This window comes from Gigantopelta aegis, chromosome 10 (assembly GCF_016097555.1).
Source record: "Gigantopelta aegis isolate Gae_Host chromosome 10, Gae_host_genome, whole genome shotgun sequence".
NCBI classification, from domain to species: Eukaryota; Metazoa; Mollusca; class Gastropoda; order Neomphalida; family Peltospiridae; genus Gigantopelta; species Gigantopelta aegis.
This window is the reverse complement of record NC_054708.1, coordinates 69,908,300-69,923,777: the sequence shown is the minus strand read 5'-3', so window position 1 is coordinate 69,923,777 and position 15,478 is coordinate 69,908,300. Positions and strand designations below refer to the sequence as shown.

The 15,478-nt window shown below is 34.7% G+C and overlaps 1 protein-coding gene across 1 annotated transcript; it reads left to right on the top strand.

The window, feature by feature from the left end:
- The first annotated feature begins 5,335 nt into the window (after window positions 1–5,335).
- LOC121384234 lies at window positions 5,336–9,509 on the top strand. Its single transcript, XM_041514521.1, has 2 exons — window positions 5,336–5,484; window positions 5,635–9,509. Exons 1-2 carry the CDS (start codon window positions 5,336–5,338, stop codon window positions 7,622–7,624), a joined length of 2,139 nt encoding a protein of 712 aa, XP_041370455.1. The 3' UTR covers window positions 7,625–9,509.
- Window positions 9,510–15,478: the final 5,969 nt, after the last annotated feature.

Sequence of the window (15,478 nt, the reverse complement as noted above, 5' to 3'; positions counted from 1 at the left end):
TCTAAAATACAACTTTTAAAAAATTGAGCTAGTCTTTTCGTGCAATAGAACATTTTCATCGTTGATTAAAGTACTTCGTTTGAAATGAGATGTTGCATCAATACTTTATGAAATAAAATAACATTTGGAGCACACATGAATGATTTTATTCCCTGTTACGGTACTGATTTACACGTTACGGTACTGACAAACATCACAACTGAAATATTGTCTTTCTTAAAGGAAAAAAGAAGAAATTTGGAAAATGAAATTGCCATACTATACAAATTAATTCCTGAACCAAACAACAGCAAAATAAGTAAATCAAAGCATTTATTAGGCAGTTCCATTCGTTTAAAATGTATTTTTAACACACTTCCCCATCCACCATCGGTTGTAAACATGCCTACCTGTACAATGAATAGGGCGATCCGTATTTACCTCACATCTACACATGATTTGAAAGTATTCAAAGAAACTAAACATGACAAACTTTGAGTATTTGATCTATTCTCTTTGTCGAGATGTTTAGTATTACTATTTTGATTCAGCGTTTTCCTAAAGAGTTCACATTTATACCTAAACTGTTCCAGTGTTTTAGCTGAAAAATTGTCCGGATGTTAAAACGTTTTCACAACGTTATAACAGCAATGAAATAGAAACGACCATATGATGTGCTTGGGCCATTATGGTTAAACAATGTCAGTGCGACATGTGGAAAAAAAAATGCTTCCTGTTGCGTGTTCATAAATGGTATGCCACACAGAAGAGTTGGGCGAGTATGGAGGAGATATAAGGTGCCACACAAAATAGAATTCATATTTGGTACAGTGGGTAACAAAGCCATGTACTTTTGTAAAAACTGGTTCCCCGTACTTTCTTTTTATCTCGCTAATTTAAAGAAAGTTGATTTGAAAGTATTATGAAAGTTTATTTGCTATTCTCTTTGAACTATTTTACTCTGTATAAAAAATATGTGAATATGGTCATTATGGTTAAACAATGTCAGTCTTCTGTTCATATTCAGTAGCCTGCTGACTACACAAAATTATTTTGGTACAGTGGGGATTGAGATTTAATTTATTATGGCCCTCGTATAGGCAGGTGTCTGTCTGTAATTGCTGACAAATACCATGAATTTAAACGCTGGCAACTGCCATAGTCACTTAAGCACAATCAGTTGATACACTGGTAGGCTACTTGATATCGGTAACCTGAACAGAAACGATGTAATGGCAGGACACACGTACGGTACACATGGGCGTCAATCCGGCTTTAAAAGTGTGTGTGTGGGGGGGGGGGGGGGGGGGGGGGAGAGGACATGTTTTTGTGTGTGTGTGTGTGTGTGTGTGTGTTGTGATAAAGGAATGTCAATGAAAATCATAAAGCTACACATTAGTGGTTAAACTTTTAATTAAAAAAAGAAAAGAAATTGTTGTTGCTGTTGTTGTTTTTGTTGTTGGTGGTGGCGTTGTTGGCGTACACGTCAGTGTTTTGGATGTACTAATCAAAGACCCAGAACAACTCAACACTGATGTTTCCTGGAGTGCCCGATCTTTTTTCGATAAATTTTATTTTGGTATAAGGCTTACAGAAACAATATGAAATGTCTTCTTCTTTTTTTTAAAGGAAAAATCACCTTAATTTGACGGATTTAAGTCCTTTAAATGAATGACAACTATTCTATATATCGTTTATCTCAATAATTCAATGACGACTGCAGTTTTGTAATGCTAAGTTGCAACATCAAAAATGCCTTTTGCCGTACTGTAAGTTAAACAAACATGCATTATATGCTGACGAAAGCAAACTTCCTTAACAAACAAAAATTACCCCACCCCCCAAAACAAAACCAAACAAAAACCTCACAAAAAATACATACATACGCAAAAACAAACAAACAAACAAACAGGAAAACAACAGCCGACCATGATATTACATTTTTAACTACTAAATGAACTACCTCCATCATATTTATTCGTTAAACACTGGATTTTTTTGTGAAGTTCGGTGGGGGTGGGGGCAGATGAGATTTCCAACATCTTCCTCTATGACAGGGTCCGCACCCGAAAATATGGTATAGTTAAGTAACTATAAACTTACTATACAAAGTTTCCTGTAATTTTGAAAAGTTCGATTTACTATGTGAAACGGTAAGAATACTTTATTTGGTTGTTTTGAGTTATTTCGGTCTAATTTAGTATACTGTTATATAAAATTACAAATATTAATATCTATTTTGAACTTTATGGTACCCAGTATGTCAGTCATTATGTAATAATGTGTCAGTACCGTAACACTATGTCAGTACCGTAACGAAAAAACAAATAGGATGGGATAGGATTGGAGAATGTGGGCTGGCGTCCGTGTGAGAGATTTTCAGCCTGTCCAGCTGGTAGATGCCATTCCCTTCAGGCCCCGAATGCAGACGCTGTCTCCACATGTTTTTGAAGTGGGTTTTTTTTTTTTTTAGAAGGGTCTTGACTTGGTTTTACGAGTCTGGGATAGAAATGCATGTACATGTATTTGTGGGCCCGAAAAAAAATAGAAGAATTTTAGGTGTTAAAAGTACGGCTGGTAGGGGTGCGATGGACCCCCCCCCCCCCCCCCCATTCCCTGTAGACCTTGCTGTAGGGGCCCGTTTGAACACCGCATATCTCCCTTAAAGCCGCACATCCTAGTTCCATCCAGCGAAAATAAATTATAATTTGGTTAATCTACAAACCTGTAACACACTTAGATCACGTTTTTATCAAATGGAGTGAAAAAGCAGGTTTTATATCGATAAATACCATGGGAATCCCCATGTCCCAATTGCTTGAAATAATTGTGAAAGTTAGTATTCTGATGTCACCGGTAGATGTCGCTCGAAGCACAACAAAAAGTAAAATTTGTTTTATTTAACGACGCCGCTAGAGCACATTGATTTTTTATCTTATCATCGGCTATTGGACGTCAAACATATGGTCATTCTGACACTGTTTTTAGAGGAAACCCGCTGTCGCCACATAGGCTACTCTTTTTCACGACAGGCAGCGAGGGATCTTTTATTTGCGCTTCCCACAGGCAGGATAGCACAAACCATGGCCTTTGTTGAACCAGTTATGGATCACTGGTCGGTGCAAGTGGTTTACACCTACCCACTGAGCCTTGCGGAGCACTCACTCAGGGTTTGGAGTCGGTATCTCGATTAAAAATCCCATGCCTCGACTGGGATCCGAACCCAGTACCTACCAGCCTGTAGACCGATGGCCTGCCACGACGCCACCATGGCCGGTCGAAGCACAACAATGCCTATGTCACGACAAATTTCACAGAGTGCGCACAGACTTGGGGTGCGTTCTTTTCACCTCTCCTGGACATGTTCCAACTGTTCTATCCTAGTTGTATCCCTTCTCCAGATATCGTAAGACTTAGCAAAATTATTGGTTTTACGGGTTTGTAACGTTTTGTATTGAGACACTTACTTGTCTGAAATTTATTGTTACTGAAAATGTTCACGAACTGTGAAGAAAAATCTCACAAATGAACAACAACAAATCGGATGTTGATTGCGCGAACCGTGCACGAGAAAACAAACGGAACCAAAATGATAACGGTCACGTGGTATACCAACATCTGTGACGTTTACACAGGAAGATTCCCTCTAAAAATAGATTGGACCTCGCTTGCTTAACGGTTTTTTCTCGACAGCACGTCTTGTGAAAAAATGCAAAAAATGCATTTCGTGGTTTTACAAACATCAGGATTACCAAAAAGCACTTCAGGTGAATGGAAAGATGTATTCTAAATAATAAAATGTAAGTAAAGTGCAATTTTATTTGTGAAAAATGGGGTTTAATAGCGAAAAACAACGCCGTAATGGTTAACAAATAGCCGTAACTATGCAGATGGCCTTTTTAAATGCTGCATCCCCTCCCTAGAAAAATGCTCCATCTGCACCTGCATTACACTGTCACAGCTTAGCAGGTTAATGAAAAATGAAGCGATACTGTTTGATAATTATTTATTTTTTTAAAGTTCTTTTGAAGAAAATAATCATTTTATTTTTACAGATTTGTATTGTTACTTTATTAAATTAACGTTAGTGGAAGTGTTAGTTTTTAAAACAATGTTCCAATTTACTTCCTGCTGCACTGTATGTGTAATATGTAGATGTAACGTTTTTCGTCCATTCAACAATCGCAAAAAAAAAAATAGGTTAGACACGCCCGTGGTCGAACTGTGGGATAAACCACGGGTAAGATCAAATGAACAGACACCAAAACGTGGTACAAACATATTTATTATTATTTTGCTTTAAATTATCCCAGCAAAATATGATTTATTTTCCATTTACAAATATTTATTACAGATTTATTAAATTATTTTCAATACTCGAAATTATTTCCTTTCATTTCTTCATCATAATACTAACCTCATTCTGTTGATTTGATTCAGTAACTCGTCCAAACAGAAACTAAAAGTAGAACAATCAGTCTGTAGCATTTGGAACCTCTTTTTTTTTATTATTTGTATTACAAACTAGCTATGAGACTAAAATACTGATGGCACGTCTTTGACAATTTCAGATGGGAGCATGCGCCTTTAAGGTTGCACTATACCAATTAATTTCCGGCTGGGTCGAAGTTCGAGGTGCAGTTAACACCACAAGTCCTGTGATTGGTTATAAATGTGAGTGTGTTGGTTGTAAAAAAAAATAGTTTCATCTGGGCTAAAAATGTATGCAATTTTATTTGATGAGCCATGAAAGGTACCACTTTCTGCAGTTAATACTTTGAGGTAGGGGTTGTAGTACTGATATTTATGGGTCACAGTTTGGTTGATATATTGTATATAGTGTTTTTAAACACAAACGTTAACATGGTCGCCTATGGGATTTGAATTGGTATAGTCCAACCGATTTGACAGAAATATTTAATCTAGTCATCACGACATTGACAACAGAAATAGACGACTTCATTTAACAGCAAAAAGTGTAAAAGGATAATGGTTATTATACCAAAAAACCAGATGGTCTTTATATCATTTTTTTTTTTTTAAATTGTTTAAAACAAACATTTCTTGAACACTTTATAATTTTCCTTGTATGCGCATGCGCACAATACAAAAACTATATTAAAATAATAATACTTGGAAGACGACAAGCTTCAATTAATTTAAAACTATTTTTATTAGTTTTAATGTTGTCTATTTACGTATATTACAGAAGTCACTATATCGTTCAATAGAAAATTACTCTTATATAAAGATTATATTTATTTTATAGACGTAAAATAAATTATTAATATAAAATTTCAATAGCGTTTTAGAAAATATTTTCACACACCTTGATGTTGGGAAACTCCAAAATAAAATGGCGGATGAAAAGCGGAAACAGTACCATAATTCAAAGTGGTCAAAAGTACCTGTTTTGATAGAAGAAGCATTAGATGATGTAATCGTTGTTTGCTTGAAACTTGGATCTAAAGAATTCAGAGGAATTTTGTTGGATACAGCAAAGAGGTATGTTGAATTTTCTTCTCCAAATGTGGACTAAATACCGAATTTTGACATATGGGAAAACCATTTTTGACAGACCCTGCATTTGCAATTGCAATAGGGTGCAGCATATATTGAATGGGGTAATAAAATGAATATGTTCTTTTATTTCAGAAATGTTCCACATGGGATTTGCTTTGCACCAAAACCCGCTAATGTTGATAAATCAGGAGAAAATGATGTCAACAGCACCTCAATTCCAGGGAATGATATTGGACATCAGCAAATTTCAGTGTCAACAACATCTCAAAGATTTACATACAACCATGATCCATCAGAATACAGTGAAAAACCGGTACTTCTTGGTCCTAAGAATACTATTCGACCAGTTGGCAAAAAATCTGTGAGGGACATTCGCCTCAGGCCGCGGCGAACTCTTTGCTCAAATTGCAAAAATACAATCCATGAATACAATAAACATGATGAAGGAAAATCAAATAATACACTTTCATCTTCTAGGCCAGGAAAGCCATCTTCTGTTTCTTCAACAAGAAGTCCATCACGGTATCTGGCTCCACCTAAACACACAAAGCCCAGCTCCTCGCGGAGTCCTTCACATTATGTGTCCAATCGAACTGTTACCACTTGTAAATGGAGTTTGAGAAACAGATCAAATTCAAAAGAGGTGTTATTACGTCTTCCTGAACCTACTAAGAAAAGGTCAAATTCAAATGCAACATCAACTTTTTTAGAAAACAAAACAGTAGAACAAAATCCGGTGAAGCCTAAATCGACAAAAGTGGAAAAACCGCCAAGTCCTAAGGCTACTCCATTCATTAAGATATCTTACGGTGATGGTGCTGTGTTGAATATTCCACCTAGACTTCCAGGGATGGACAGTGGTGTGGTAGAAAGTAGTTCTGAAGACCCATCTGCATCTCCACAAAAGGAAGTTCAAAACTATGTGTCTCATAAGAAACTGAAAAAAGCCATGAAAAAGGCTAAAGAGAGAGAACGGCATCGATCTGGAGATCAGCTGACAAAATCAGTTAGTGTAGAGTTGGATGAGAAAGGTTCTAAAATATCGAGTCATCACAAAAAACACAAACGAAAGCATAAACATCGCCATGCAAACCAGTACCATACCACAGATACAAAAGACGGTGACAAACCACCAGTGATGGCTGAATTAGTTTCAAACGTTGAAAGTGATTGGAATGGAAATGGGGAAAGTCGTACAGAAACAAGTAATGAAAGTAATTATTATGAAAAGACAAATGTTTTCAATGATACAGATAATTCCAAAGTGGAAAACGGCTGCAATGACACAGAATACATGTATGTTGAATATGATGAACAACCACTCGTAATAGATGAAGGTGCAAATATGACAGATGATGGGAAAGATGAAAATATTGACCAAATATCTACGGTGAAGAATTATTCAGACTGGATTGATCATATTGAAGCTAATAATGATGAAGATCATGAAAATGCTAGACCACTGGATGAGGATAATTCGGCAGAAAGGCCAAGACTTGTGTATATGTGGAAGCAGAATCAAGGCCTGGCAAGAGTTGAACCACGGACGGGCAGTTCCCAGACCGGTGACAACAGAGGTTCAATGTCATCTGATGACCTGGACCAAGACACAGAGAGCCGGTACAGTGCCAGCGACTCAAACGATTCGTACAACGAGTCTGATTCGGACGTGTGTAACGATTATCCGGGTTCTCCGCAGTCCGAGGTGACCGACTCCCCCGTGGACACGCTGAGGCCTCTCATGATGAAAATTCAATCTCAGAGCGTCTCCAAGTGTGTGATGGCCGACGACAGGACAATACACGTTGAGGACATAGTGTGGGGCAAGATTCAAGGATTCCCGTGGTGGCCAGGGCGCGTCATGTCCATCATGGTGACGCAGAAAGACAACGGAATCATCATCACTCAGACAGCTCATGTTTCTTGGTTTGGCTCGTCCACCATGTCACATATGCAGTGCTCAGAACTTTATCCGTTTCTGGAAGATTTCAAGTTGAGGTACAACAAGAAAAAGAGAGGGCCGTACCGCTCTGCAATCAAGCAGGCCACACTGGCTGCTCAGGCGGCCTTTTCCAACACTAATGCCAACATCGATATTGATATGGAAGAGTTTGAATTGTAGCTGAAGCTGCAGTTTATCTTTAAAATACTGTCCTGTAATATTATTTAGGATACTAATTAATGTAAAACACGCATACTCGTAGCTACAGTTACTTATGTGTACTAATAGTAATAAGTTTAATTAATGCCAGTCTGCGTTAATCAACAGATTGCTTTGTTAACTAGTATATCGAGGCTGTACGAGTAATCGCCTGACCTGGGCTCAAAATAGCGTCCTGTGAAAAGCAGTCCATTTATTAGTGAGAAATTCACCTGTTAATACCACCAAAATTTCGCAGTTTGTTTTTTCAAGAGAAAAAGATGTTTGAATGAATCTTATGATTATCTATGCTATTTAGTTTATAATTCTGTTATATTTTAATCTCATAATGCTCTAAAATTCATATTGGAGGTGATATTTTTCACACAGTATATACCAAACCCTCGCCTCACCCTTTGGTATCTTTTTTTTCAGCAGACGATATTTTTTTGTCAGCAGGATATATTTCTTTTCTCACCTACTATATTTAAAAAAAGATCCCAGCAGGCCATATTTTGAATCCTATTTTGAGCAGTGCTAAGATGTGATGCAGGGTTAGCTCTGGCACTCGCCATATTCGCCAGTTGCGAATTTTAAAAGCAATTGGCGAATTTTATTTTAATTTGGCAAACAAATTATATGTAATAATTGTCAATTTGACATTTTGTTACAGAATATATCAACATTTCTGCTATTTTTGAAGTTTAATAGATAATTTCACGGAGATTTTCTTCTCACCCAGAGCTAGCCCTGTTCATATATATACATACAATTTTTTTTTTTGCTGCTTTATCGTTACGAATGGTCTGTGTGGCTGAAAAGAAGTTTTCTTTCTCTCTTGACCAAATGTCGAAATGCCCATGGATGTTTTGACACTAAATAAGGCATAGTTTAAAATGTGTTTAAAATATTTATTTGTTTTCATGTGATAGATAAAGAGCTTAGAATTTGATTATTTTTACAGCTGCTTACTGGCCAACCATTGTTTTTAGTTTATTTAGATCAAAGGAAGAAAGAAGTTTAAGTCAAAGAATAGCATTTTACAAGAACAGGTGTAAATTGGATCTATTCAAAATGTTAAAATGTAATTTGAGATTGCAAATTTGATAACTGTAACTAAAAAAATTACCACTTTCTCAGTCATTTTACTTGATATTTAAATGTAATCTCATAGAAGAAATCTATCAAATATAAATAATTTATTTTATCTTTGAAACATTGATGTGTGTGTGTGTGTGTGTGTGTGTGTGTCAGCACTAAATATGGTCCTGATTTTACTTGTGCTTGTAAGTGAATTATTTTCTTTAGAATTTGGTGCGATATGTACCATTTTTGGGTGTTTTGTGTTGTATTATTCTAAACAGTTTTCTGTACTAGTTGGTCTTCTTTTTTTTTTTTTGCCATGTTAAATTGACAGAGTAGTCTTTAAACACTAATGCATATTGTATCCAAATGTGTTTCAGGTTTGTATATCTATTAATTAACCAAACTACACGAGAATCTTCCCACTTAATTCATGTATATGTATGTAAATTGTAAACTTAATAGCATTAAGAATATTGTTAATGGTTTTAAAAATAGAAATACAGGTATATATCAAAGTTATATATATTTGTAATTATATGTAATACATAGACTTTAATATGTCTACTACAGTATATCGGTAAGATTTGTATTTATTTTATGTAAATTTTTATCTTGATGTACATGAAGAGGTCTTGGCCTTTTGATTGCCACACTTGCCAATTGTGATAAAAAATGTAAAAGTGTGTAACAGGGCTAGCTCTGGGTCAGCAGAAAATTTCACCAAATTATCTACTAAACTTACAGAAACCCAGTTATTTTGTAACACTTTTTAATACTTGAAATTATTTCGCCAAATTAAAATAAAATTTACCAATTGTTTTTAAAATTCGCAATTGTCGAATTTGGCAAGTGCCAGAGCTAGCCCTGTATAAGATGAACGTGGTGATTTGTTATTTTGTGTTTGTTTTTTAAATAATCCTTAAAACAAAACAACATTATACCCAGCATTTAGATGGGCTTTTTAAAAATACTAAATCAGTATATTTTGTCATTCTTGAATAGCCTTTTTGTTATCTTACAAGTTCTTAATGTTACACTTACATTTTTGTGTCCATTCTAAGTGAACCGAACATTTGGCTAAATTATCTATTATTATTATTGTATTAAACTTAAAAAATTGTAGAAACCCAGTTATTCCCTGACAAAATATCAATTATTACATGAAATTGTTTTGTTATTTAAATTAATATAAAATTCAACACTTGTTTTTAATAGTAGGAAGGTGCCAAAAAGTGTGTGGAGGAGGGGGGGGGGGGGGGGGGCACACACACATATACATACATGCTCCCCCTTGCCCCCTCCCCCCACTTCCTACTCCAGTGCAGCTGGAGCTGGAGCATTGATCACCATTTGTGGGAGCCTCTGTGCTTCCTGGTGTGAAGACCAAAATAGTCATCTAGATTTAACGAAATCACATTTAAAGTCACCCAAAGATAAACATTTTGCAGAGGAAAATACCCTATTTAATATGGCTTGTGACCTGCACTTCAAAAACTGGTCTTGTGGACCAGAGTTACTGTTATGAAATAAAGTTGAACCCAGTTATTAAATGTAATTTTTGTTTGTAAAATTTCAATTGAGATTTTAAAAATTAAATGTGGCAATTTTTTATTTTGTGTGTGTTAAACTTGGGCCTAGAACTGTATATGAAGTAGAATAAATGAACTATATATATACCAATTATTCTTAAGCCAATTTTGTGACAATTAAAAATTAATTTACAACAGACATGTATGTAATTTATATAACTGTACTTGATAATAACTGGAGTGGCAATAGTGTCATTGTTTATTAACAAGCTAGGTTAAAAAAAAAAAATTCTTTATGTTTGATATACATGTACCTACAGTGTGAACACTGTCAAAACCATTGTACACATTAATTGTAATATTACTATAACCTTTGTTTTGTTCACTTTAAATATGATTATTTGAAAATGGAAAAATGTTTGGACACAGTCATACATTAGAAAATGCTGAATGATCCAATAACTTGGTGAGTTATACCAAGGTGTGATTCTTTCTCAGTGAGAAAAGTATGAAATGTGTTTCCTCTGTTATGATTGGACTATAGAGTAAGAAATATGAACGTGGATGTTGGCTCCACTGGGTGACAGAATGTGAAATGTGAATAGCGCTAGTAATATTATCATCATTTAGTTCAGCCCAGTTTAATTGAAACTGTAAAACCACAACTGTAAATACATTTACATGCACATGTACATGTATGTAACTGTGACTCTGTTTTTTTCTGTTTGTTTTTCTTTCACCAAAGCATACAAGTAGTAGAATGGATGGTTGAGAATGATGCCTTGTTTTTAACCCATATATAGAACCATTGTTTCCTACTATGACTGTTTAACAAAATGTTTCTCTCATCCAGTTTTAAATATGATGGAAAAATTTATGTTATCTGTGGCAGTGGGTTTTCGTCTCTCAGTATTTGTGTGGTCCTTAACCATATGTTTGATGCCATATAACCATAAATAAAATGTGTTGAGTGTCATTAAATAAAACATTTCCTTCCTTCTCATCCCCCCAGTAAGTCTGAGAAACCAGTGCTATCCTGTCTGTGGGATGATGCATGTCAAAGACTACATCAAAATTATCAAATGTCTGACATCCAATAGCTCATGATTAATAATCAGTGTGAATTATGATACAATGATGTCATTGAACAAAGCAAGCTTTAACTTTTAACTAATGTGTTGCATGGTGGTGAATATGTTTGAATGGTAAAATGATATCCTTGTTCATAAGTTACGCACCCCCAGATTCTTGTTATAGAACCTGCTACCATAATGATTGGTGGTATATATATATACATACATGCATCAGTGATGTTTCATTATTTATATGCTCCCATTTCAAACTTGAAATATATGCATCAAAATTCTGCTTCAATTTACAGCTAATTTCTGCATGTTTACATGTATACATACAAGAACTTGGAAGAGTAATTTGTTTCTGTATTCGATTTAATATTTGTGAAAAGAGAATTTTCAATTTATATGACCATTATGGAGGAGCCGTAATAATAGAAAAGTGTATCATGTTCTTACTGAAACCTTTTGATAATGTATGTGACTTTGCTTACATGTGTGTACTAAGACAAACACGTTTAGCAATTTGCTAATACTGCATTTTAGTGGGCGAGACGTAGCCCAGTGGTAAAGCACTCGATGCACGGTCAGTTTGGGATCGATCCCCGTCAGTGGGCCCATTGGGCTATTTCTCGTTTTAACCAGTGCACCTGACTGGTATATTAAAGGCTGTGGTATGTGCTATCCTGTCTGTGGGATGGTGCATATAAAAGAACCCTTGATGCTAATTGAAAAGAGTAGCCCATGAAGTGGCGACAGCGGGTTTCCTCTCTCAATATCTGTGTGGTCCTTAACCATATGTCCGACGCCTTATATAACCGTAAATAAAATGTGTTGAGTGCGTCATTAAATAAAACATTTCCTTCTTCTACTGTCAATGATGTGACAGTTACGCATTTCATTTTATATTGAAAATCTTCCGTTACTTACACAGACAATTATTGCATCAATTAAATTCAGTGTCTTGATTTCACTTTGAAAGTTACAGGTTTTCATTTATTTAAGAACATTTACCAAATTGCTAAACTGTTTAATCTTAGTGTATTGTCAAATGTTCTGTCATGAACACACATCTTTATAATATAAGTTTATGTGGTACCCTTTTTCTTTTTTTTTTTGCTACATTTACAAAGCATTACAGCTACATTGTTAAAATAACTGAGATAAAGACTTATGGGAACACTTAGTATTGTAGACCAAATTTCTTTCACTATTAGTGTTAAGTAAAAAATGTCAGTAACAAGGTTAACTTCATGACATTATGGATGCTGGTTTTATTTGCAGTCACTCTTTCCTGTTGGTGTTGGTTTAATCCCTCATTTCTGTCCATCAGTATACCATACTGATACATGATGTGATTGGTTTAAATAAATATTTATATGGCAAAACATAATGGCATTGGTCAACAGGCTTAGCTTATATTAAGACCTCTCCCTTCATTTTACATATTTAGATATATGATTGAATGTGAGGTATATGTAAAGTATTGTTTCATTATATGTATGTAATTATTGTTATTGCTTCTGTTTTTTTAAAGGGTATTTTTAGTTGCATGCCATCAAGTATCTATAGCCAAAAACACTCAAAATCCACCTGTAATTATAATGATTTTTTAATCTTATGGTCACATATCAAAACAGTGATTGACATAAAGTATTATATTTTAACACAACACATAGTTTTCTCTGCAGTAACTCCAACCGTTAGTGGTTCTGATATATTACTTATACAATATTAAACAAGCTTCCATTTGGTATAATATTTATGTCCCTCGTGAAATAATGTTCACTGTCACGAGAGACATAAATATGATATGAAATAGTAGTGAGATTAATATTCTATTTATTACCCATATTCAATCTTAATTCATATCACTCAACTCTTGGTTGATGTTCCTGAAAGGTTGTAGTGCGCCAATCGATGACATTGTTGATGTCACGAAGTGTTACGTGTCACTTTGCGTTCTAGTTTGACTTAACACTTTAATATGAACCAAGATATTTTTAACCATATGGGTAATAATATTCAATATGCCACTTATAATTTTATAACACAAATTATTTACTGCAAGATATTTTGTAATTAAGTTAAATATAAGTGAATTTGAGAATACTACTCAACAGTTGTCTTTTCTCAGGTGATGCCATTTTGTTAAAAAATAATGTTGAGTTATTCAAGGAATCCATTAGCTTTAAAATAAACACTATTTCATTTAACACACTGCAAAATAATGTTTCGTCAAGTTATTCCAGTGCATACTGTGTTTTAAAAACATAAAACAGTAAGCAAAAGGTAGGCTGACAAAAATTGTGATCAGTGTCGTAATGCAAGATGTTGAAAACAAAGAGTTTCTTATGTTGCCATTGTGATGGTGGTGAGACAATGGCCTCGACACACGACTTTTGTTTCAGAATGCATCATAAGTTCAAGGAGAATTTAAAATGACCCCATTAAAGTGCCACTCCCACAACCCCCCCCCCCCCCCCCCCCCCATGATGCAACCCTAAATAACTAATGGCCTTCAATTTTTAATATTATTTATATTTTTGAAACTTGGTTTAAAATACTCCCCCAACAGACGTCACCTGGTAAGTATGTTGTGTCAGTGTTTATGCATTCCTTTCTTGTTTTAGACGTTAATAGTATTGGTAGTCTCTTTGGAATATTTAGTAACTTGGAATTGGAGAATATTTCATGACAAATTGAATTTTTTTTTTTGTAAGGCAGATCCTTCTTTGTTGTACTTTTTGTGTTTGTGTTTTTCTTTTTTCTTGAGGTGGGTAAAGTTCTTGCAACTATTTATATGATTTGTTTTTTTCTAACTATTGTGTTAATATATGCTATACATAGTGCTTCTGTGGAAATAAAAGGTGTCGTAATAATTTTAAGGTTAATTCCTTCCAACCCCCTGGTTAAATGTCATCACCTAAAGTTGTATTATGATGAGCAGGATCAAACATTGTTTTGGCACCTAAAGATTTGAGCATTGAGCAGAGAGATGTAAACTATATGTACATAATCATGTAGAATTATGTAGTTTGTAAATAAACAAAAACATGTACAGACGTAACCATTACCAATTCTTCAACGATCCGCACAAAATGTGTATAGCACATATGTTTATAATATATGCAACTCTTGACATGTATATTAATGTACAGAAATCTGTATCAGTAAACATGTTTATATATGATATTGTATATTTTCATGAGATGTTGTGATCGTTTTCCATTTCCAGAACTGATGAACAAATGGCATGTTTGGTCTCTGTAGATAGATATATTTCTGTTCAGTCATCCTATGCATGATAAAAAAAAAATTGTCAAACGTATCATATTTTCTTCTTCTTTTTTGTGTGGTAAATTATTTGTTTTAATTCTTCGGGAAACATGGTTTATATGTTGGTTTTGTTGATCCTGTCAGATCCTATATCATTCTTGCATCCATTGCCAACCCATACTTTCATTACCCAACTTTCCATTAATGCATTTCGGTTTGAGTTTATCGATACAATGCAGATACATGTACACACTACTTTTTTCATGTTTGCGATTCTGGGCATGCAATGCGCTGGGAAAAAAGTCAATTGATGAACAAGTTTTCCACACAGCAACGTCATAATATGAAGTGTTTACTGACGGCGTACTATTCTCTTTCTTTTTTTCATTCTCCTGGAAGGATGCAACATATCCTTATTTTCTGAACATGATGCCATTTGATTTAATTACAGAGTGTTGCATACGTGTGTAAGGTGTATGAAATTTATTCAACTTCTTTCGAAATTGTATTATAAAATTCACAAATGTGTTTTGTAAATTTGATTCACCATACATGTAATATTGATTTTTTATAATTATAATGTGATATAATTTTAACAAATATGAGAAGTCATATCACACCTGTCCATGCGATAAACAACATACACAACCATATAGATAACACAGCATATTTGTTACCTTGCTATTGGCTAAACAAAATATTACAGAGAAGTTAGTTAGCATTGGCTAGGACATCAACCCCTGCAATTTTTTGTACAGCAATCAGTTTTTAAGTCTCCTTGGCACTTTGTTTTTGCCGTGAACTACTAGTACACGTGTATTCAAACTTTTTTCCATGGAATGTTTTATGCCATGGACATTGTCTTAATC

Coding starts and splice junctions, on each gene's coding strand:
- LOC121384234 (XM_041514521.1), top strand. CDS start 5,336: ATGGCGGATGAAAAGCGGAAACAGTACCATAATTCAAAGTGGTCAAAA. Junction 5,485..5,634: donor TTGTTGGATACAGCAAAGAG/GTATGTTGAATT, acceptor CTTTTATTTCAG/AAATGTTCCACATGGGATTT.